Source organism: Anopheles marshallii, chromosome 2 (genome assembly GCF_943734725.1).
Source record: "Anopheles marshallii chromosome 2, idAnoMarsDA_429_01, whole genome shotgun sequence".
Lineage (NCBI taxonomy): Eukaryota > Metazoa > Arthropoda > Insecta > Diptera > Culicidae > Anopheles > Anopheles marshallii.
In genome coordinates this window covers 75,713,194-75,734,923 of record NC_071326.1, presented here as the reverse complement: position 1 = coordinate 75,734,923, position 21,730 = coordinate 75,713,194, and the positions used below count along the sequence as shown (strand labels likewise).

General features: G+C 48.4%; 4 protein-coding genes across 4 annotated transcripts; 2 read left to right on the top strand and 2 right to left on the bottom strand.

Moving 5' to 3' along the window:
• The first annotated feature begins 102 nt into the window (after positions 1-102).
• On the top strand, positions 103-2,587 carry LOC128719895 (polyribonucleotide nucleotidyltransferase 1, mitochondrial). Its single transcript, XM_053813535.1, has 3 exons — positions 103-242; positions 312-2,304; positions 2,369-2,587. The coding sequence occupies exons 1-3, from the start codon at positions 103-105 to the stop codon at positions 2,585-2,587; spliced, it is 2,352 nt and encodes a 783-aa protein (XP_053669510.1).
• A 166-nt stretch (positions 2,588-2,753) lies between these two features.
• On the bottom strand, positions 2,754-16,479 carry LOC128719795 (cytoplasmic dynein 2 heavy chain 1). The gene is made up of 15 exons (XM_053813432.1): positions 16,443-16,479; positions 15,865-16,363; positions 15,670-15,800; positions 15,375-15,607; positions 15,203-15,302; positions 14,611-15,136; positions 13,023-14,532; positions 12,873-12,955; positions 8,396-12,807; positions 6,531-8,160; positions 6,296-6,466; positions 4,285-6,233; positions 3,934-4,214; positions 3,119-3,862; positions 2,754-3,041 (listed from the first exon to the last, which is right to left on the bottom strand). The coding sequence occupies exons 1-15, from the start codon at positions 16,477-16,479 to the stop codon at positions 2,754-2,756; spliced, it is 12,594 nt and encodes a 4,197-aa protein (XP_053669407.1).
• A 494-nt stretch (positions 16,480-16,973) lies between these two features.
• On the bottom strand, positions 16,974-18,710 carry LOC128708292 (prion-like-(Q/N-rich) domain-bearing protein 25). Its single transcript, XM_053803267.1, has 7 exons — positions 18,650-18,710; positions 18,428-18,567; positions 18,201-18,336; positions 17,923-18,066; positions 17,530-17,847; positions 17,116-17,256; positions 16,974-17,056 (listed from the first exon to the last, which is right to left on the bottom strand). The coding sequence occupies exons 1-7, from the start codon at positions 18,708-18,710 to the stop codon at positions 16,974-16,976; spliced, it is 1,023 nt and encodes a 340-aa protein (XP_053659242.1).
• Positions 18,711-19,562: 852 nt separating this feature from the next.
• Positions 19,563-21,270, top strand: LOC128718587 (fatty acyl-CoA reductase wat-like). The gene is made up of 5 exons (XM_053812209.1): positions 19,563-19,760; positions 19,832-19,966; positions 20,031-20,737; positions 20,805-20,921; positions 20,994-21,270. Exons 1-5 carry the CDS (start codon positions 19,563-19,565, stop codon positions 21,268-21,270), a joined length of 1,434 nt encoding a protein of 477 aa, XP_053668184.1.
• Positions 21,271-21,730: the final 460 nt, after the last annotated feature.

The following is a 21,730-nucleotide window of genomic DNA, read 5'->3' as shown; positions in this document are numbered from 1 at the left end:
TCGGTTTCCTTTTGACAGCCGGCTTTCGCAGAGAATGTGGCGGCGAGTAAATTTCTGCTAAACAGATTTGTTAGTAATCAACCTTCATCTGGACAAAGCAATATGTTACACAATATTGTTAAATTTGGTCACTGTCGAAGAAAAGTGTTTCATTTCTTACCACACGTACGATGGACGCCTCGAAGAAGACTCATTACTTCTGCACTAGAAAGTCCTGAAGTTGATGTAGCCCTCAGTACCGGGTATGTGGATGGGATATTACGGAACATTTGAAGTAAAACCTGCACTAATAGTATCTCTATTATTTTCAGGAGAATTTTAAAGATTTCGTCCGGGAAGTATGCACGTTTCGCCGATGGATGTTCTGTCGTTACGATAGGCGATACGGCGGTAATGGTGACGGCTGTAGCTAAACAGAAATCACAAAATGCATCTTTTCTACCGTTGGTGGTCGATTATAGACAAAAGTCGGCGGCAGCCGGTCGCATACCGACAAACTTCCTTCGCCGTGAACTTGGACCATCGGAGAAAGAAATCCTTTCGGCAAGACTAGTCGATCGTTCGATACGGCCCTTGTTTCCTGCAGAGTTCCGGTACGACACACAGATCGTTTGCAATATGCTGGCGATCGATTCAGCAAACCCACCGGATGTTCAAGCGATAAATGGTGCATCGGCCGCGCTTGCTTTGAGTGATATTCCGTGGAATGGCCCCGTTGGAGCCGTTCGTGTAGGTCTCGTCGACAATGAGGTGATCATCAACCCGACACGCAAAGAAATGCAACTAAGTATGCTCGATCTTGTTGTAACGGCAACTCGGCAAAATCTAGTCGTCATGCTTGAAGGCCGCGGTAATGTAGTAAACGAAAACGAGCTTCGAATGGCCATCAAAAAGGGCACGAAAGAAGCCCAGCTTATTATTAACGGTATCGAACGGTTGCAAAAATCGTACGGAAAGCCTAAGCGACCTCTGGAACCACTTCCGGCGGTGGATGATGAAATTCAAAACGCCGTCCAGACAATGTCGGAGATGAGATTGAGGGAAATATTCCGCGACTTTTCACACGACAAGTTCAGCCGCGATCAGGCAGTCAGCAAAACACGCACGGATACGATCGATAAGGTTTGGTCGAGCTATCCAACCGCCGATCCGAGTGTTATCTCTGAAACATTCAACATATTTGTAAAGGGTGTGTTCCGGGATATGCTCCTCGAAGAGAACCGTCGCTGCGATGGCCGAGGGCTTGATGATTTACGCAAAATTAGCTGCTCAGTGAACCTTCACAAACCCCTGCACGGTTCCGCATTGTTCCAGCGCGGTCAGACGCAGGTGTTTTGTACAGTAGCTCTAGATTCTCCCGAAAGTGCGTTACGATTGGACCCGATCGCGTCACTCGACAGCGGTATGAAGTCGAAAAATTTCTTCTTGCATTACGAATTTCCACCGTACGCCACGGGGGAGACCGGTAAAATCGGGCCAATAGGACGTCGTGAGATAGGACACGGAGCGCTAGCTGAAAAAGGTCTCTTACCAATTATTCCGAACGAACATCCGTTCACGATACGGCTTACCTCGGAGGTGTTAGAATCGAACGGTTCCAGTTCGATGGCAACGGTGTGTGCCGGTTCGATGGCATTGATGGACGCAGGAGTTCCGGTGCAAGAGGCAGCCGCCGGTGTAGCGATAGGTTTGATTACCAAATACGAAAACAACGACACGAAACATTTGGAGGACTATCGCATACTTACCGATCTGCTCGGCATTGAAGACTACATGGGTGATATGGACATGAAGGTTGCCGGGACTCGGCGTGGCATGACGGCAATACAGGCCGACATAAAGGTGCCCGGCATACCATTGAAAGTGGTAATGGAATCGCTACAAAAAGCGATGGAGGCTCGCTTTAAGATTCTTGACCTGATGGACGAGACGATCGGTACGGCACGTACCGTCCGGAAGGATTGTTGGCCCGTGACGGATCGATTGGTGATCGAAGCTCACCAACGCTCAAAGCTGCTCGGTCCCGGTGGCACCAATTTACGAAGATTGTACCTCGAAACGGGTGTACAGCTAACTTCCGACGATGAAACAAGCTTCCGGATATTCGCTCCATCCGAGGCAGCAATGCACGAAGCTAAGGAATATCTTGAGAATCTGCTGAAAGCTGAAAAGATACCGGATCTGGAGTTTGGAGCCATCTATACGGCTCGGATAGTGGAGCTACGAGACACGGGCGTGATGGTCACGTTGTATCCTTCAATGCCACCGACACTTCTTCACAACTCGCAACTCGATCAACGCAAGGTAAGTTTTTGGTATGGACAAAATCTTGATCTCCCCAGGGTTTAATGCCTATCCGTTATTTCAGATTGCCCATCCGTCAGCGTTGGGATTGCCAGTAGGTACTGAAATACAGGTTAAATACTTTGGACGCGATCCAGTTTCGGGATATATGCGCCTTTCGCGTAAAGTATTGCAAGGTCCTGCTACTGCCATGATTCGGAATCTCGATCGCCCTGTTGCGGCAGCCGGTGGAACTGGGGCCACGAATCAAACAAACAACAGTGCGGATGATGTGAAAAGTTAGTCTTTATCATTCGAATTCTTGTGCGACTAAACTAGGAAGAAACCCCGTGTACCGGTTGGTAGGTAGGTCAAGACTAATAGGGAAATAAGAAATAAATGTGTACATATTGTATCCTTAAGGGTTAATCAAGCTTGCAGTGCAGGAAGGAGTTTCTTTGGTTCCACTACTAATAGCTTTCCGGGACGATCAACGCTATGCCGGCCGAAATCAGTTGTGTTTTGCTCAATCCTTGCGCAATCTCCATCGTTATCGTACAGAGCAGTACGTCACGTGAGATGTTATTATATAGCGGCACCGGTAATAAATCATCCCGCGTGGATGTTTTGCTAATTGTTGACGATTCACGTGGCTCATAGTTTAGTTCAAACGCGCCAGTCGTATTAACATCCGGTCCTTGGTGTAACGCTGATTGATGGATAGCTAATTTATTCTGCTTCAGAGTACCTCCATCAATCTGGTTAAAGTCGCAAAACGAGATATAAAATACGTTTAGTGTAATATTTATCATCAACTTCCAAAGGAAATTCTTACCAACAGTGATGCCACTAATATTCCCTTTTTTGCCGAAACACCAACACCGAACGAAGCGCGTAGCGACAGTTCGGTGGTGGAAATTGCCGCCTGTTTAGACCTGCTCAGCTTCAGCGCCGTCAGCATCGCTTCCACGTTGAACAGCTGGTTGAAATCGATTCGATCAATGCTAGCCCGTTCGAGCAGCATTCCATACATTCGCTCCGTATGGTGCGTTTTGAATGAAACCGCTCTCAGATACTCGATGACCGTCTTCGGTCCGCTCCAAACACGGCGCCACCGGATCGGCACAAGATTGTCGCAAATTGTCGTCAACAGCGAGCGATCCTTGGCGTTCAGTAGGCCAGCATCTTTCAACGCAACTTTCAGCGCCTGGAAAGTTTCGCTGATCGTAGTGTAAAGATTTTTCGCCACCGTCAATTCCGATACGATGAAAATCATCCACGGATCGGTACTGTCTCGTGAACGTTCGATAAGCGCATTGAGCTTGGCAATCACTGACGTAACAGTTCCGGACGAGGACGAACTGTTGGACGTAGTGATCAGCTTGTTCCACAAACTCACAATGGGCCGAAGTCGTTTGTCGAAGTTCTGGACGGTTCCGGAGGAGAAATACTGCGAGCGCAATATTTTCAGCGTATTACGACAGAATATAAGATCCCGCGAGGCATTCGTTGAGGCTGGAATGCCATACAGCGTTGGACTGTCCGTATCCGGGAGCTGGTCAAACGCTTTCACATAATCCTGTTAATAACCGAAGAGAAACAGATGGAAGTTTTTAATATGTTGAGGTTTGCTTTATGATTGCTCCTAACCTCCACGTGGCTGGAATTGGGTACATTTATATTGAGAAACATCGACTGCCAGCGACTGGTCATGATCTTTTCATCGACAAATTCTCGTATGAGACATTCTAAACGGTTGAAATCTTGATCGTTATCTATTCTCCCACCGTAGCTTAGCTTTTCACTTAAGCCTTGTACCAAAGGCCATGGGATTTTTTGAGTACTTCCGCTGGCAGAATTTTCCACGTACTGAATCATGTCCATGGCGGTGCGTAGATCCGCGTCCGAGAAATCATATCGTTTGCTCCATCCTGCAAAAAAAAAAATTGAACCAAAATAACTCAGCAAATCCTTGCATGGCAATAAACAAACAGAACTTACCCTGCGGAATATAGGATCGCCTTTCCTGAACGATGGAGTGCAGCAGGAACAGTCCCACGTACAGTTTGATGGTTTTGTAATCTCTCTTCTTAGCGCCAATGCTGTGAGCGTGTTGCTCGAGCAGTAGTTTCAGCTTGTGCTTCAAACCAGCAGGCGGTTCGTACAGCACCTTGTTGCACTTCTTCTGGAACGCGTCGCCAATATCGCGATCCGACTCCGAGGTCAACCAAAGCCGAAATCCGTCCGCCAGCGAAACCGTTTTGAGTGCATCGTCCAAAGTGGTCGTCAGGAATTGCGGTACCGTGTGAACGTTTTTGATACAGATCCAACTGCCCGTGTTGGCCGCATCCTTCACCAACTTTAGCGCTTCCATTTCCTGTCCCTTGCCGATCGAGAACTCATTGTACTTCATCAACCCGACACCGGGAGTCTGTCGCGCATGATCGCGGATTTCTTCCGAAGGATCCATCCCGGAAGAAGTTACCAGTAGCAGAGGTTCCGCTGCAGTCGACTCTTCCGCAAGACTTTTGATCGATGGCCTTGTACTGTGGAGACCCTTCACACCCAGTATGTTCCGGACGGATCGATGGATAGTTGTTGTGAGCAAATCTGGGCGGAGTATTTGTGCGATCAGTATCTGTTGGAACTCAGTTAAAGGCACCGGGGCAACAGCTTCATCCGCTTCGATGTACTTCTTCCAGGCCGTTTCATTCGCCAGCTCAAGGCGTCCGTAAAGTTCCGGGTGCAAAGTTTGCAAGGCTAGAACTTTACCGCTCAATTCTGATCTCACCCACCGAGGACATTGACCATCGGTGGTCGACGCGTCAACGTTGGTGAAATTATGCACAAATGATTCCCATTCGCGCTCGGGAAGCAGCTCAGGAAAGGCTTGCTTGCATACGTTAAGCCCTAGGATGATCTGTTCATCCTTGGGAATGCTTCGGCTCAGCAGCGAGAACACTCTTCGAACCAGTATCCTGTACAGCTCATCTTGGGCCGCGTGCTTATCGTTATCAATCACGCTCAGAAATATCGAAACATATTTGCCAACGTTCATCGCATAAAACCGACGGAGTCCCATGTACAGCCTGGCGGCCAGCTCGCTGAGCGCGGTCCGTTGCGTGTAGTGCTCCATTATTGCGTCACGCACATGCGTAAATTCTTCGAGCGATTTTTCAATCGCACTCGCACTACCCTTGATGCTGTTTAGCGTGTTGAGCAGCGGTTCGTTCTTGAGAATATCGCCCTGCGCTGACGAAAGTTCCTGCAGTAACTTATCCTGCAGATTGAGCTTTTCCTTCATGAGTTTACCCTCTTCCTGTAGCAACTCGGTGCGCTTCCGTTCGATTTCCGGCTGCTTCGTGTGTACCCAGTTGTACGTCAGCACATCCGTCAGTCCGGCGGTGGTGGTAGTGAACTTCAGCATCATCAGCTGAGCTCGCACCTCCTCATCCAGTGCCAGTGTTTCGTTTTGTGTGATCAAAATCAGCTTAAAGTCATCGTGCAGATCGACCGTTTTGTTGCCCACGTGCAGTAGCTTCTTGTTGAAGTGGCTCTGCACGGCCGTACAGAACAGTGACAGCAACGGCGTCTGTATGGTATTCACATTTTTAACGATCAATATTTTACCGAACCGTACCGCCAGTTCCAGGCTGTAGGCGAATCGATCCGCACCTTGGCTCGTTAGCTCGTACGTACGGTTCAGGTACGTCAGGTAGTTGGTCAACCACTGCTGCCCATATTCGGACGGATCGATCAGCATTGGAATGGGCGTGGAAAAGTACGAAAGCGAAAGGCACTTTACGAGCATTGCGGCATTTTCGCGATACTGTTGATCCGCACTTAAACCCATACTTTCCCAAATAATCTTGTCTTGGTTGGTGATCAACTGTTGGTCTAAATCGAACTCGGGAGTATTTGTTATTTCGGCTAGTTTGGCCATACAGGACCTTAAACAATAGAGTAGCGACATTGTTAGTTAAATATTTAGGTCTTCACCGGCAAAAGTTACCTTCTTTCGTCAAGACCCATCTGCGAAAGTTGGGTAATGTTTAGCGCAGTCATGAAACACCTTCCATCGAGATGTGCAATTGCATCGTTCAATTCATCCAGCTCCTTGCTCCAGCTTGTATACTCGCTGTTCAGATTTTGCACCAGTATTTCTGCCGTGTGAAGTGTATTTCTGCAATGGAAAGCTGATTAAGTATAATTGCCCACATATCCGCGAACAAGCCGGTTTGCTGTACTTCGCTTCGTCCAATTTAATCTCCAACATGGCTGCCTCCTGCGTGTACACATTTAGTTGCTCGGACAGACTACGCACGGTATCGTTCACATTATCCAACCCACTGGACAGCGATTGCATGTCCGATTCGGCTTTGTCAAGGTTTTGCTTCAGCAGAGTTTGTTCGCGTTCGAGTGGCTTGATGCTCTGCATTACCTTCGCGTACTTAACGTTCGCTATAACCCAGGCAGCCAGTGGAGCTGCTGCCGCTGAGGCACGCTTCGCATTGCGCTGTTCGTACGATTCCGCCTTAGCCTGCAGCAGCTTCTCAACGGAGGCACAATTTTCCGGGCTTATGCGCGATGGGTCCAGTGAGCGGATGTCCTCCTTCACACCACGCTTGGCCAAAAACGTTTTCATGCTGTTCCAGGAAGTGTCCCGGATACCCATCAGGCGCAGCACACCTTCCAGGATGTCGCGTACTATTTCTGGCGGAGCGCGCAGTGAGCGTATCTCAGATAGGGCCTCGGTTTTGATCTGTCCCACAGCGGCGCTTGCCTCGCGCAGCGTTGGTTCCACCAGGCTGAGTTCCTCTTCGATGGCGCGCTTCCGCTCGATAAGCTTCTCGCTGCTCTCTTGTGCCTGACGCTGCAGTTCGAGCAGTTCCGTTTTCTTATCGTTTGCCGAGCTCATCGTGTTGGAGATCATATCGAGCGATTGGTTCGCTAGTTTGCGCTTTTCCGCCAAAGCTTGCTGCTTTTCTTGCGCCACAAGCTTCAGCTGCTCCACCACGCGATGCGTTTCCGACAGCTTATCGACACCGATCTGGATCTTTGCCTTGTACTGCTCTTTCTGGGTCTTTTCCTGTCCGTACAGATAGAAGTACGCGCGGATTAAATAGATACGCCGCAACGGGCAAGAACTCCAATCGGAGAGTTTCAAATCAATTAAATCGTTGAAGTACACCGGCAGTGGAACGGTCGCGCCTTGTTCTTGTTGGGGTTTTTGTACTGCATCTCCAGCATTTCCAATTACCGTGAGGTAACTTCTTAAACTTTCCTCACTGGATACGGCTTCCGGCAGCGTCCAAATCATTTCCGATTTCTGATGCAACGCAGGATAGTTTTCGAACAGTGAACGTACGGTGGGCGACCCCGACTCTAAGATCACCACCAGGTGGAAGTTCGACCGTAACCGCTGAATGAAATACGCCGCCAGTGACATCTGGTACGATTCCAGTGCGGCTTGTGGTTTCAAAGGTGCCGCAATATTCTCTAAATCATCGCCGAAAAAGTCAGCCAAATCCCCGCCGGCTAGTATAGCTTCACAGGTTTTCATTGCATCCGGCAGATAGCTGGCAACGGCATGGTGCAGAAAGAACGCGACGGGCTCATTCTCGAGGGCGCAGTTTTGCATAACTATCTTGAGGTCGTTGTTAAACTCGCCCATCGAATAGTGGCGCGACATCTGGGGAAACGCTACGCGTACGTTAAGCATTGTGCAAGCCGTATACAGAGCCTGCAGTCGACCTGATCCCGCTCTACCAACCATTACCAAATTCACGCAGGGTCGTGACAAGGCACGACAAACAGCTGCAATTGTTTCGCAGAAAGCGTTACTCATTGGTACGTCTATCAGGACATTCTCGGCATCTGAAAATCACAACAAAAGAGTCATATGTAGTTGCAACACTTTTAACACAAAACTAGTGTTGTGCTTAATGAATCTTTCGCGAGAAGTCCTTTGAATCATAAGTCGACTATAAAAAGATTCACGAATTTTGAGGGTTCATGAATCTTTAGAATAGAGAATCAGATTGAGCTATGATCATGAGCCTGAATCAGATTTACCCAGCACTACACAAAACAGCTTTTCAGAGATACTTACTGCAAATTGTAATACTATGATCAATCATACTGCGCCACTGATCGAATAATATCATGTGCATGTCTCCGGCCCGTTGAGTACCGTCTTTTGGCACAAACAGCTCACCTCGTTCCATCCGCTCCAGCATATGGAATTCTTCGTGAATAATTTCCCCAAACTGTTTACGATCGTCTTCCGTCACTAGACGATCGTGAAAAATGCGACAGCACTCGTGCTGCAGGGCTTTCCCAAAGTTCTCCTCCGTGTAGAACAACAAACCCGATATCCACTTCTCGATCATCTTCGGTGTAAAACGGTAGTGTGTTGTCTCGCTGTGTCGAAACCTTTTGTTGATCCTCATGTACACGTTGATGATGGAACGTACCAGCTCGTGAAGCTTCAACCGTGAAGTGCCCTTCACCAGCTGATTGTACACTGGAAGCAGTATGCTTCGAACGATGCTTTCCATGTCCTGCTCGGTCGGTTGCCCGAAACGGATCAGACGGCAGATGGAAAGGAATCGTGGAGACAGCATCGTCTTCTCGAGATCCGTCACTGACGCACACACCTGCACACCGCTTACACTGATCCATTCGACACCATCCGAGTAGAAGCCGTGGCGGTTGATGAGCTGTAGCAGTAGCTCAACAACTTCACACGTACCCCAAGAGTCCACCGTGCACAGATCGATGTTCTTCAGGTACAGCACAATGCGGGAGAAGTTTGGGCGATATTCCTTCCCTTTCACGGTCGTGACGATCAGTGAGTTTTGTTTGAGCGTGTAGAGAATGTTAGCGGTGGTCAGTTGGGCGCTACAGTTGATCGTAACTAGCTGATAGCCACTAAACTCGCTGACGATTGTTTGAAGTAAGAGACTCTTCCCATTACCGCTTGGACCAACAAGCAGAGTCACGTGGCGTTCTTTGGAAGCAATGATATGTTTCAGCAAATCACTATTCAGCTTCATGAGCGGAGTCCTGACAAGCACATTGACAAAGCTTCCGTTTTCAATGGTAGCCCCAGTAATGTCATCCGTACTGTACATCTCGATCATGTCCCTGAAGCTGTTGTAATAGTGATACTCGGCCACCGCACTGTCCGTAATCGCAATATCCGCCCAGGCGTATACCTGATTCGCGAGCGCATTCTTTGCCGCCTTGTCCAGCACTCCGCTCAGTCCGCACAGCAAATCGGCACAAAATTGGTCCGCGTTTTTAGCGCTCCCGATCGCAACGAGGCCGGCCTGTGCGAGACTCCCCAGTGAATAACCGGACGGTCTTTCCTGATGTTCTTCAATCCAATCGATGGCGCGGTACAGATGTTGATCGAAGTACGACTTCAGCATATCGTCTTGCGCGTGCCTTGCCAACCAACCGGACACAATCAGCTGGTAAGGTAGATCCTCTGCATTCAGATTGATAATACCCATGCGAGAAATGGTAGCTGGCGATGCGGTGGAGAGGTCGTGTGTTTCGAAAAGGAAATTCACATTGCTGCCGAACTGAATGCGCCAGCCGGAGGGCAGTGTTAGCAGTCGATTATCATCCAGCACCGAGTTGAGTGCTTCGATCCACTCCGGATCGACATCACCATCGCAGATGATCCACGATGTAACGTTGCGGCTCTCCGCATTAACTGCAACGGCCATCGACGTCAGCACACCGTCGGTCCATTGGCGCGTGTCTGGATCGAGCTTCCCGAGCAGCTGCACACGGTTCATCGATTTGGGTGAGATGGTGTGGATGCGTATAATCTGTCCCTGCGCTATCAGTGCCTCCTTCAGCAGCGCGATTATGGTCGTTTTGCCCGACTGTGGAGGACCTATGACAACCACTCCCATACGCTTTTGAAGCTGAGCGTGAAGCTCCAAACATTTCTCCACCTGCCGATTGTTTTGCTGCTGGCCCAAAGTAGAGAAAGCATCCACAATTTTCGCACGCAGTTCTGCATTTGCACGGGTCGCAATGGGTATTTCCGGGAACACGTTGGTTAGCAGCACATCAAACCGCTTGGCATCCGATATTGTGAGTCGACACATTAAATTCGCACGAATAACATTCACCACTAAGGCTGCTTCTTGTGGGTATTCACGCGAATCAGCCTCTAACAATTTGAGAGCTCCACCACATGCCAACAGTACGGCTTTGAGCTCTCTGAGACCCCAATCGTAGTGCCTTTGCCGGGACAGGATCTTGTGGGATAGCTCGAACAATTCCACTATTTGAGCTCCGAGCTGATCAGCATGCTTGAAACCCTCCACAAACAGCGTGACACGGGCAATCTGCTGGGGTCGTGGAGCTTGCATAGCAATCGGGCGAAAGAGTGCCTGCAGATTGAGCGGTAGTTGCTGCCGACCTCCGTACTCTTCGCCAGCCGGATTGAGCGTGACGAACACGCAGCAGTGCTGATCGAGTGGAATCGTTTCACCGCCCATGGTGACTTCCGTTTGCTTGTCTTTGAGAGCCCGCTGGAGCGGCTGTATCAGCATTGAAATGGACGATAGGGTCGCTTCCTGGAGACGATTGAACTCATCGAAACATCCCCACGCGCCGCAACGTGCCAAACCGGAGAGTATTAGAGCCATCGCGGCCGTGTCGATGTTTTCATCGCAGTTAAACACCAGCACCAACCGACCGAGCATGGCACCGAGCGATTTAACGCACTCTGTCTTGCCCGTACCGGCCGGTCCGAATGGGTTACCACCCAGCCCCAGCTGCATGGCCTGCGTTAGTATCAAGTAGCAGTTGTGCGCTAGGGATGTGTACACCAGCTTGCTGTAGTTGCCCAGAAACTCGTACGAGTATCGGAACTCGGCGTACACCATGCGTACCGTAACGTTTGCCTTGGGATCGGCGTAGAACTTGAGCTGCTGCAACCAATACCAGTCGCTCACGTTTGTCACGTTGTGTGCGAGCAGGTAGTCGACCGTGGTTTGCTGGTACACCAGATCGATTAGTAGCGATCGCAGTTTAATGCCTGTAAGCTGACAGTTGCTGTGCTGCAGTAGCGCCGAGTACTTTGCAATTTCATTCTGCACGTGCTGTTTCATGTTTGCCAACTGCATGCCAATGATTGCTTTTTCCGTTCGTTTGGTGAAAGCGATTGAATTGGCCAAGCAAATGATTTGCATCGGAAACCGCGCGATTGTGGCGGTATCGAAGGAGTCAGTCACTTGCAGACACTGCACGAGTAAGGTGCTTAACGTATCCTTAATCTTCTCCACCAGTACATTTAGCCAATCCTCGACGGGAATTCCTTGGATCGCGATGGGATCGTTCAACCGTAGTTCGTCTCCTTCCTCGCTAGCGAAACCAACCACCCTGGTAGAGTTATCCTCCAACAGGAGACGATAAACACCGGGGAACAGCTTTCGAATGTGCTTCTGCACAATGCTCTCCTTGGACGACTGCCCGAGCAGCTCTAGCAGATCATCATCGGACAGGAAATAAAAGCGCGAGAAAGCGTTACGTTTCGATTTGATGTACGCGCTGAGCGCGTTTTGACACCGCGTAATCTGTCCCTGCAACGTTTCGATGATCGACAGCACGTTGTTGATCTTGTTCACCGAAACTACTCGCGCATCGTCCGCAATCTCTTTCATGATGTAGCGAAAGTTTTTATCGATGCTCCGAAACACCGCTTCTTCCTTTTTCAACGTTCCCACGCCGAAGATGGGTTCCAGGTAGATCCATCGCTTCTGTATCTGGTTCAGATGCGTCACGATGTAGTCGAGATTGTTAAGCTTTTCTTCCCACACATCCGCTTGGTCGGAAAACGACTCGAAAGATGCGGAATTCTTCGCAGACTGTAACAGAAACTGATTGTCTCCTATTTTGTTCAGTGTCTCCACGTAGTCTTTTATAAGCTTCATCGCATTACCCTTCGAGTCGGTGTAGTCAATCAGCTTCAACATGGCGGTAGCACTCCACTGCTCCAGCTCCACAATAGCCTGCCGTATGACGTGCTCCGATGCTGCACTGCGCACGATAGCCTGTATCTCCGCTGCCTGCTCGTGCAATCGGTCACTAGCTCCCAATACATCACCCAAGCACAGATCGTGCTGTGACTTGGAATCGATCGACAGCATCATGCATAGTTTTGCCCAATGCTTCTCAATCAGTGCATCCGACTGCAGTGTGGTCAGTACGGGCAGGGCACCTTTATATCGTTCTATCGTGGAGTTGATGCGAGCACTCGCAACGCTGACCGGTTGCCCGACGGGTGTCTTTTCCCAACGACCGATAAAATCCGTCAACAGATGCGGTCGCCGACGATAGATTGTCCATTCTTCGTTCGCCACCGTATCGTAGTCGTTGAGGAATTCGTTGAAAATATCCCAATTTTTACCCTGCTCCGTAATGTCGTGCTCCAATTTGGCAAAGATTTCGTTAAACTCCTTCGGAACGATTATGTTGAACTTTTCCGTTTGCTTGCTAAATGATAAGAGTGAGAAATGTTAGTAAAAATACGTGTTTTGTAAACCTTCGATATAACTTACTTCAAAGTTTCCCGTTTACCGAGTATCTGTTTCCATTGGCTTTGTCGTTCACGGAACAGTGACATGTCGGCATTTTCATTCGTCTAGAAAATATGAAGGAAAACGGCTCCCGTCTAAGATCATGCTTTACAAAACTGAGCTTAATCTTACCTCTAAATCGCGAATAGTTGATTCCCACCGGATGGAGAACTTTTCCGCCTCATCGTTCAGTTCATTGATTTGCCGTAGAATGTTCTCCTTTATAATGTCCAGTCTGCCTTGCAGTAGCGTCTGATGATTATCAATCAGCGGTTGCAGCTGGTTCCACTGTAGCAGAATGCCGCCCAAAGCCGATACCCGTTCCTTACACCAACCCGCCAAACAAGAATCTTTTCCTTGAAGAGACTTCATCAGCTCACCCATTTTCGGTAGATCGTGAATGATCTTTTCATACTTTGCACTCGATTCAGCTATTCCCAGTTCGTCTTGCGGTATGTTTTGCAACACGTTGAACGAGTACGCCAGATACTCCTGGATCTCTGCAATACTGTCCAAAATAGACGTCCTCAGGCTACCAGCCAAGGCTTCCCAGTAGCGTCGGCTAAGTGCTTCAATGTCACTACACAGAGGAGCATAATTGACAATTAAACAATCGATCTCCTTCTCGCGTTCCTGTATTCTGGCCAGCTGTTGGCTAAACCGCTTGCAGGCACGAAAATTATTGTCCCAGTGTTGCCAGCTCGTACAGTGCACCGTGCAAAGTTGCTCCAAATCCACCATGCCAAGCGCCACAAATGGTAGCCAACTGTCGCGAAATTCCAACAACTGACGGAACACAATTTCTGCCTTCTCGTATATAACGCCAAAGTGCTGATAGTTCCGGTCGATCATCACTCGAAACAGTGTACCGCTCTGATCCGATAGACCCTTGAAATTGACCGGTTTTTCTATGAATCGCCGCACCTGCGAATAGTACTTAGAACGAATCTCTTCTAGCGTAGGTCGAAATTGGATACGCTGCTGGCGAAATATTAGATCCACGTGAATTTCCGGCAGCTTTTGATGCACATCTAGCAATCCTACAATGTACTGGTACTCCAGCACCTTGTACAGTTGATGGTCCCAATGTAGCTTGAAGGGATTTAAATTGCCGTATCCCTGGCGTTCCATGTGCACGATGATATCGCGTAAATTGCGCATCTCTTCCTTCCACACGTTCGCCTGCCGGATGAGATCCGTGTCCATCAGCTTCAGAATAGCCTTACGCGCTTGCTCATGATGCCCGGTGAGTAGATTGTTGTCCTTCAACAAGCGCTTGACCGCCTCCTGTAACGCCTCGATGTAACGCTCCACCGATTCTTCCTCGCCCCAGGAAACGGACTCACTTTTCACAAGTTTCGAAAACTCGATCGCATTTTTTAACATGATCGGCCGGATGCAGGGCACCATAACGCCACCGATGGTGTTGTGAAACGTGGCCACCTGCTGCAGCCGCCGGGCATGGGCAACAAACCGCATCGAATGGGACACGTTGCGCAGGATTTCGGCCGAATGCTTCAGTCCCAGATTCTGCAAATGGCGTGCTTCGTCGATGAAGGTGACCAGTTTCGCTCCGAACGTTACCTTCATGAGCTGATTGTCCGACTTGTCAAATACCACGACGGGTTGGTTTTCTCTTAAGCTGCAATGTCGCCACAAAGGTTTGATTAATGATCAACCATCAGTCTATTGTGTGTGCAGATGCAATTGGCTACCGTACCTCAACACACCATCCCGTATGGCCATCATGGAGTTTTCTGTCCACGTTTCAAAGTTACCTCGGATGAGAGCCTGCATTTCCTCCTTGAACTCGGTAATGCGCTTCAGCGCTTCCGCTTGTCCGTCCCGGTCACGGCACAGGCTGCTCACGATCGATTCAAGCTGTACCAGCTCATCCTCTACCACCCTGTAGCACCGCGTTTCGGCAACAATCGGGGTCACGTTGCTCACGGTAAAGTTCGTGGAGCTAAGCATCTCGCGCAACTCACGTATCATCGAATCGATACCACGAAACACTTGATTGCGGTCCGAGGCAAGCGTTTCCATGATCAGCGGTCGCGTTAGAATTTCTTTATAGCGATTAAACACCATCACCGTGTGGCGAGGATTGCCACCGGTTTCGAGGATTTTCTGCTGCAGTATGAATGCCGCACTTTCGTCAATCTTCGCGAGCGCGTGCTCCATTTTGGCCTTGGCCGTCTCCCAACGTTTGTTCCCGAGCGGTGTAAGATCGTAAATGTTTATACCTAGCAAAAAGGGAAAACAGATTGTTTTTTATTAAATCGAATGAACAATTTGAGAAGAATTCTTACCATGAAATGGTAATGCAACTTCATTTGCCAGCGGAAAGTATTTTTCACTTTCGAAGAACAATGCGTACAGCAGGTCTTTCACATGGCGGATTTCCAGTATCTGTAACAATGCAATAAAAGAGTTTTAGTTGGCGTATCTTAAGTCGCCCAGAAGGAAAGAGACAGTAGGCACCTCCTTATATCTTGTTTGAAATTTAGTCAAAAGCTTCGATCGGTACGGTTCTCCTAACCAAGGATGTGCCTCACAATTGGGCCAAAACAAACGCGTCAAAGAATCGAAGGTTTGTATCCAAGAGTCGAGTGTTTCCTTGACGTGCCCAATCGCGTCATCCAACGATACCGTTCCAATATCCCAAACATCTAGCTCAGTCAGGTGTTCCGTACAGGAATTTACGACACGAACGGCTGAAAAGCAATACCGAAACTTTAGAGTTCACTCCAACAAAACAACCAACGCAAACACCTACAGATCATATCGAAGATGCTACACATTCGGTTCTGTGGGTAATGATTTGGCAAGCGCCATATCTCATCCAGCGCAGACTGACAAACGTCGATCATTTCATCCAGTTTAGTCAAACTCATTGCCTCATTATCACTGTAATATAAAGAGATGGTGCAATGTTTACGTTCCGTCGTTAGCAACAGATCAATACTATTACCCGAATTGTTGACTAATCCGTTCCAAAATGGTTGCAAACGATCGTGCCGCTTCCCGGTCCGCCTTGATCGGCAGTGCCTTCGTTTTGTGCATCCAAAAGCTAACCTCATCGTGAAGCGAAAGAATACCGGACTCCGTAAGTCCCAACGATAGTCCCAAGCTGGAATGCAGATTCTGCAGCAAGGTGCGTATCTCCGCCGGATATTCACATTTCTTCAGTATGTACGGCGAAAATACGCGCTGCAGTGAGTTGTAGATGGACTTCGCCAGTCCCCCTTCCAGCGTGAGCAATCCAATCTTGGCTGCACCCGTGTGACCACTGAAATCGAGGTTCGGTATCTTGTAAAACAGCAATCCGTACTGGTTCTCCACCGGCACACTGTTTTGCAGCAACACTTCGCCATCCACGGAAACGGCCGCCAGCACGGTAACATCCTCGTTGTCAAGGAACTCCTTTATGACGTCACCGTTTTCCAGTGTCGTCACACCGAAGAACTCAACTGTGAGTGAATAATGGACCAACAAACAGTTACAGTTTTAACGATCTTACTAAGCTTGTACCACTTCGGAACCACTTACCACATGCGTTGTAGACAAATTTGTACCGGTTGGACATTGTTGATTGGAATTTTTTACATGAGTTTAATCTGCAAAGGACACCTTTTATCGGAAGCGTAACGTCCGTGCGTCCAGCTCGGACCGCTGACTTGAAGAAAACTGTTTTTGTTGTCCCTAGCAGATCGCCATGGAAACCAATGTCAGGAGCGTTGGCCAGGACACAGTTTCGGAGGTCAGGACACAGAGAAGGCGGAAAGAGAGGAATTTGTTTACATACGTGTTTGTGGTCGTCAGCGACCGGGACCGAATAAACAACAGGTGGTTGAAATGTGAAGGAGTATCGGTCTCCCTGGGCAACGAAATAATATCGAAATGTGTTGTGAAGCATGAAATTGTTGCGATCAAGAGAAACATGTGGGGAAAACATACAAAAGCAGTTACTTTCAAAGCTTTATTTTCATATGCAACAAATAAAACGATATAATTAATAACAAATTCAAATATCAACGAAATATGGATTAATATTTCACTTTCCGATGTGTGTCCTATTCTTTAGGACAAAGCAATATGAGATGAAACACTCAGTAATACAGTGATCAGGAGGAAAACAGATGGTACTAAAGTCGTGCCGAAATCTGAAAAATAAACAAAATTTATAATACACCCGCAGTGTAACAACACACATATAACTTACTTGCTTTGTAGCATATGTTATTCTTCTCAACAAATCCGCTCAGACATACGCAAGCGTTCATGAAACATTCCATCGTCTGCTCGTGCGGTCCTACGTGGAACTGGTAGCAGTTTTGATCGTCGTTACAACTATCTCCGTGCACTGCAAGGGTAACATAAGATGTTTGATCATTAGAATGACTTATTACTGCATCGCATGTTAATCAGTTGATCAAAACGAAAGGTAGGATTACTTCATATAACGTCATTGCATCATATTAACGTCGAACTTTGTTACGCGAGAGGCATTCATCTCAATTCCTCACATAACTTGAAATGTTTCAAATTAGCTGCAAACCATTAGGTGCAGGCAATAACTTCTACACACCGGCTTGGTAATTAAACATCGCCAGACCAGCCAACCTGCACAACCTACCGATTTTCCGCTCGCAAACATTCTGTACCCGGTGCTGACCGGACGTTTCGTTGGTGAGGTGCAGCGGAAATTGGAAGTGATTGCTATCGCAGACGCACTTCTGCTGATAGCAGATTGAACCGACCCCGAGCGAGGCAATGCACTGGTTCGAATCGATGCAAAGTTGATCGAGCTCGGCCACCGCCAGACAGCTGCTGTTGGTTGCGTCCGTCACATACCCGACGCCACAGATGCACTGGCCGGTGTGGCAAATCGAATTAGCCGTCCCGTTCGCACAATCATCATCGGTGTCACAAGGCTTCGTGAGGTTAGCTACCGCTGGCGAAAAGAAAATGAAAGAAAAAATAAACATCAGTAGGATGAGCCGATAGATCAGGTCAGCTACCTACGAACCTATTATCGAACGGCATGCTCCCTCGTAGATGATAAAGTGTTCCTGACACTGGCAAACCTGTTTGGAACTGTCACAATCGGCGAAATGGTCGTGGTTGGAGCACTGCTCGTTATTTTCACACTCGCCACCCAGCTGTACGGATTCTGTTATTGGGTTATCGGGACGAAGAAAGCCACGGGTTGCAATTGAGGGGGGGAGGGAAGAAAAGCGAACGCATGAGCGAACGAACGATGTTCAAATGTGAGGTTAGGCGTTCCACCAGCGATGGCACACTTACTGTGGATACATTTCTTCTCCACCCGGCTCGGGAGAAACCCGTCCTTGCAGACGCACCGGCTCGTTTGCTCGTGGCAAAACGAATTCGCAACCTGACACGGACATTGACCACCGATCTGGTTGGAAACTCGGTTAACCTTCAAAGGGAAAGAGATGAAGGTGAGGTATCGAACGATCCGTCAGCTACCCGTGATTGGTAGGGATGCACAGGAAGGTCACGCTACTTACCAGCGGCTTGCACTCGGTGGCATTGCCGTCCTGCGACAGGTCACTGCACCGGCAGTGCTCCTGTACGCACGTGGAGTTCACTGACGCACTGCGAAACGGTTCACAGTCGTGATCGCTCGTGCACGCCAAGTCCACAAGATCTGTGTACGTGTATGTTTACAACGCGATCATAAAGTAATTATCGGCCCTTTGGGGCGTAACGAAGGGTTGCCATATACTTACCGCTGGATCTTGCAATATCCGTGGCGAACACGATCAAAAGAAGTATGGCAAATCGCTCCATTGTGGATCGCGTAAGCAAGATTCTCCGTACCTGACCGGTATGTTAGCGACTCTAGTGATGGACGACACTGATCGATTGCGATCGAATAAACCGTTGGGGAGTTCGATGACCGATCAAATTCTTATCGTATTATCGTCAGGTTCCTGTTTATAAGTTATCATGGAATAGTTGATCGACTGACCACTGACTGACTTTTCGAAGTTATGGGCTCGATGTGTCAAACATGTTTTAAATCGATCTCAACATTGTGAATATCAAGATCTAAAATCTTCCGTACACCAGATCAATATCATGTAATAACTAGCTCCATTAAATGCTCCACGACCATCTCGGAAGGCACGCAAATAACCAGTTGCAGCTACCTGATAAGCGACATTTAGTGAGTAGTAGGGCTATAAATTACTCGTCTCGCAAACTATGCCGCCCATCGCTCATAAGCGGATCATGCGTGACCATGCGCCTGGACGGGATAACAATGACGAGCGTGAGAATAGGCAAAGGTATAGGGTAAAAAAAATACTCACACACACTCAGTTCATTCTTCTGCGAAGGAGCTGCTTGCGTACTGATCGATCTACAAACGCCCCACAAACCTAGTAGTGCTGACTAGGTCGGGATGCGTTGCACTTGGGAAACACGTTCGCTTTTATTTCCGTATTTCTGACCGATATAAAGGTTCGGTACAGGACCGAGGCTCTGGTCAGTGCTTTTGTAGCCTCTGTTGGTCGTCAGTGAATTTGGAAGATTCCGTGCTAGTGATTGTGGTTCGTTAAGATAGCAAGTATCGCGCAAGTGCACTGTTTATCATACAAAACAGCAGTGATGAATACTGAAACAATCGATACAGGACCAATGGTGGAAGGTACTTTGAATGTGGCCGAATTCTATCGCGATGCTACCGTGCTGATTACCGGTGGTACGGGTTTTATTGGCAAAGTGTTGGTGGAAAAGTTGCTCAGATGTTTCGAGGTGAAGAAGATCTTTTTGCTGATCCGCCGTAAAGAAAATGCTAGTGCTTCGGATCGTCTACAGCGGATGCTGGAGGGACCGGTCAGTTCCAAAACGAATTTCGTGAATTTGAAGTTCCAAAAAACTAATCGTTTGTTTCGGATGTATTGCAGATATTCGACAGGATACGTAGTACGGCACCGGACGCGAAGGAGCGCTTTGCAAAGGTGGTCGCTATGGACACTACATTTGAGCGGGAAGACATTGTCGACGATGTGGACAAGGCAAAACTGTGCAATGAAGTGCAGGTTCGTGTGTGTCCGTTGTGCCAATTCTGTCAAATGCTAACTTTTTGAACTCGATTTTAAACAGATCGTTTTCCACGTGATGGCATCCATCCGGTTCAACGAGGTGCTTGATGAGGCGATCGCCATTAATGTCACCTCCGCCCAACGACTTTACGCGCTCGCCAGCTCAATGGCGGAACTACGGTCGATCGTACACGTGTCGACATTCTACTCGAATTGCGATCGCATGTACATTGAGGAGCGCATATACGATGACGTACCGTACGGTGGACTGGACCACATTCAGCGCTTCTTCAAGAGTCTCAACCAGGGTGAAAAGGAGCGCATCACACGGCTGGTTCTGGGCGACATGCCGAACTCGTACGTTTTCAGCAAGAAGTGTGCGGAGGCAATGATTGGCCAGGAGTTTGATAAGCTGCCGATCGGTATCTTTCGACCACCGATCGTAATATCGAGCTACCGGGAACCGGAACCGGGATGGGTCGACTGCTTCCACGGTGCTACCGGGCTTTGTGTGCCGGTAGTGCTCGGTAAGACCATGTGGTACTATGGAGATCCGGACGTGAAACCATTCATGTCACCGGTCGATCACACCGTTTCGGGCATGTTAGCAGCGGCGTGCGATATTTACCGAAGGCAGTGCACGATCTTGCCGGTCGAGAAACCGGTTCCGGTGTACAACTTTACGTTCGACAAGAACAGATTCACCTTCGGTGATTACGCGCGACTCGTTAGTTCCGGTCTGAGGAACCCATTGGATCGATGGTTGAGGTAGGACCGAACATAACATACCTTGAATGGCATGAGCATCCGCTCTGATTCTCATTTTGCATTACAGTCGCATCAAATATCGCATCAGTCTTTGGAAAATATTTCCCCAAATCCTGCTGTGGCTGATGACACTGCAAGCCCGTGCTGCCGATGAAATATTAGCCTGGTTCGGAAAGCGTGGCAGGTAAACGATCACTGCTAGATCGCATCAAGCATTCCCATTTCTAATCCGACTGTTTTCATCCGCGCATTATAGTAACCTGAAAATCGTTTCCGCCATCACCGCACTGGCCAATGCCGTCGAGTACTTCCGATTGCGCATGTGGACGATGGATAACAGCAATGTGAAGCGGATGCTGTCGCTCCTGTCCCGTGACGATGCGCAGCGGCTTGACTTTGATGGCGAACGGATCGATTGGAAAGATTATCACAAATCGTACGCCAAGGGTATCGCCATGGAGCTGATGAGAAAAAATCACCGCAGACAGCAATACCGGAAGTCATCGTTGCAGTCGTCGACTAAGCGTAATTGAGGGTCGTCGTACGGCTAAACGTTTGTTGGATAGTTAAATATTTATTCAAATGATCAGTGTTTTGTTTTATTGAGAATTTTCGTCTGAAGTCCACAACATAGCGTTTTATTTCATCCAAGCAATGTTGCTGCAGTGGTTTGAATATCCGAAAAAGAAGAGTAACCTCGGTACTTCTGTGTGTATAAAAGTTGTTAGAACACAAATGTTGCGCCATCCGTTATCAAGGTGTTTGGTTTGAAGGTACGCGCTAGCGGCATCTCTTGTTTGTCTTTGCACAAGTGTGACGTCTTTGTGAATGAAATATGCAGATTCGTAGACGATCGACAGATTAATGACGATTTTGCAGTGTTCGTTGAAAACTTATCGAAGGAAGTACATCACTCCATCCGCAGTTTGTGTGCTGTCTCATAGCTGATCCTACGCCTCACCTCGCTAATGTGTAGTAGCTAATCCTGCTAAA

Bases quoted from the DNA above. Each gene is read 5' to 3' on its own strand.
- LOC128719895 (XM_053813535.1), top strand. From the start codon at position 103: ATGTTACACAATATTGTTAAATTTGGTCACTGTCGAAGAAAAGTGTTT. The intron at 243-311 runs GTATGTGGATGG...TATTATTTTCAG, and splicing joins GATGTAGCCCTCAGTACCGG to GAGAATTTTAAAGATTTCGT. The intron at 2,305-2,368 runs GTAAGTTTTTGG...CCGTTATTTCAG, and splicing joins CGCAACTCGATCAACGCAAG to ATTGCCCATCCGTCAGCGTT.
- LOC128719795 (XM_053813432.1), bottom strand. From the start codon at position 16,479: ATGTCCAACCGGTACAAATTTGTCTACAACGCATGTG. The intron at 12,808-12,872 runs GTAAGTTATATC...CTTATCATTTAG, and splicing joins GGTAAACGGGAAACTTTGAA to CAAGCAAACGGAAAAGTTCA. The intron at 6,234-6,295 runs GTAACTTTTGCC...CTATTGTTTAAG, and splicing joins ATGGGTCTTGACGAAAGAAG to GTCCTGTATGGCCAAACTAG.
- LOC128708292 (XM_053803267.1), bottom strand. From the start codon at position 18,710: ATGGAGCGATTTGCCATACTTCTTTTGATCGTGTTCGCCACGGATATT. The intron at 17,257-17,529 runs GTAGGTTGTGCA...TTACCCTTGCAG, and splicing joins TGTTTGCGAGCGGAAAATCG to TGCACGGAGATAGTTGTAAC. The intron at 17,057-17,115 runs GTAAGTTATATG...TTTATTTTTCAG, and splicing joins TAACATATGCTACAAAGCAA to ATTTCGGCACGACTTTAGTA.
- LOC128718587 (XM_053812209.1), top strand. From the start codon at position 19,563: ATGGTGGAAGGTACTTTGAATGTGGCCGAATTCTATCGCGATGCTACC. The intron at 19,967-20,030 runs GTTCGTGTGTGT...GATTTTAAACAG, and splicing joins AACTGTGCAATGAAGTGCAG to ATCGTTTTCCACGTGATGGC. The intron at 20,922-20,993 runs GTAAACGATCAC...CGCGCATTATAG, and splicing joins TGGTTCGGAAAGCGTGGCAG to TAACCTGAAAATCGTTTCCG.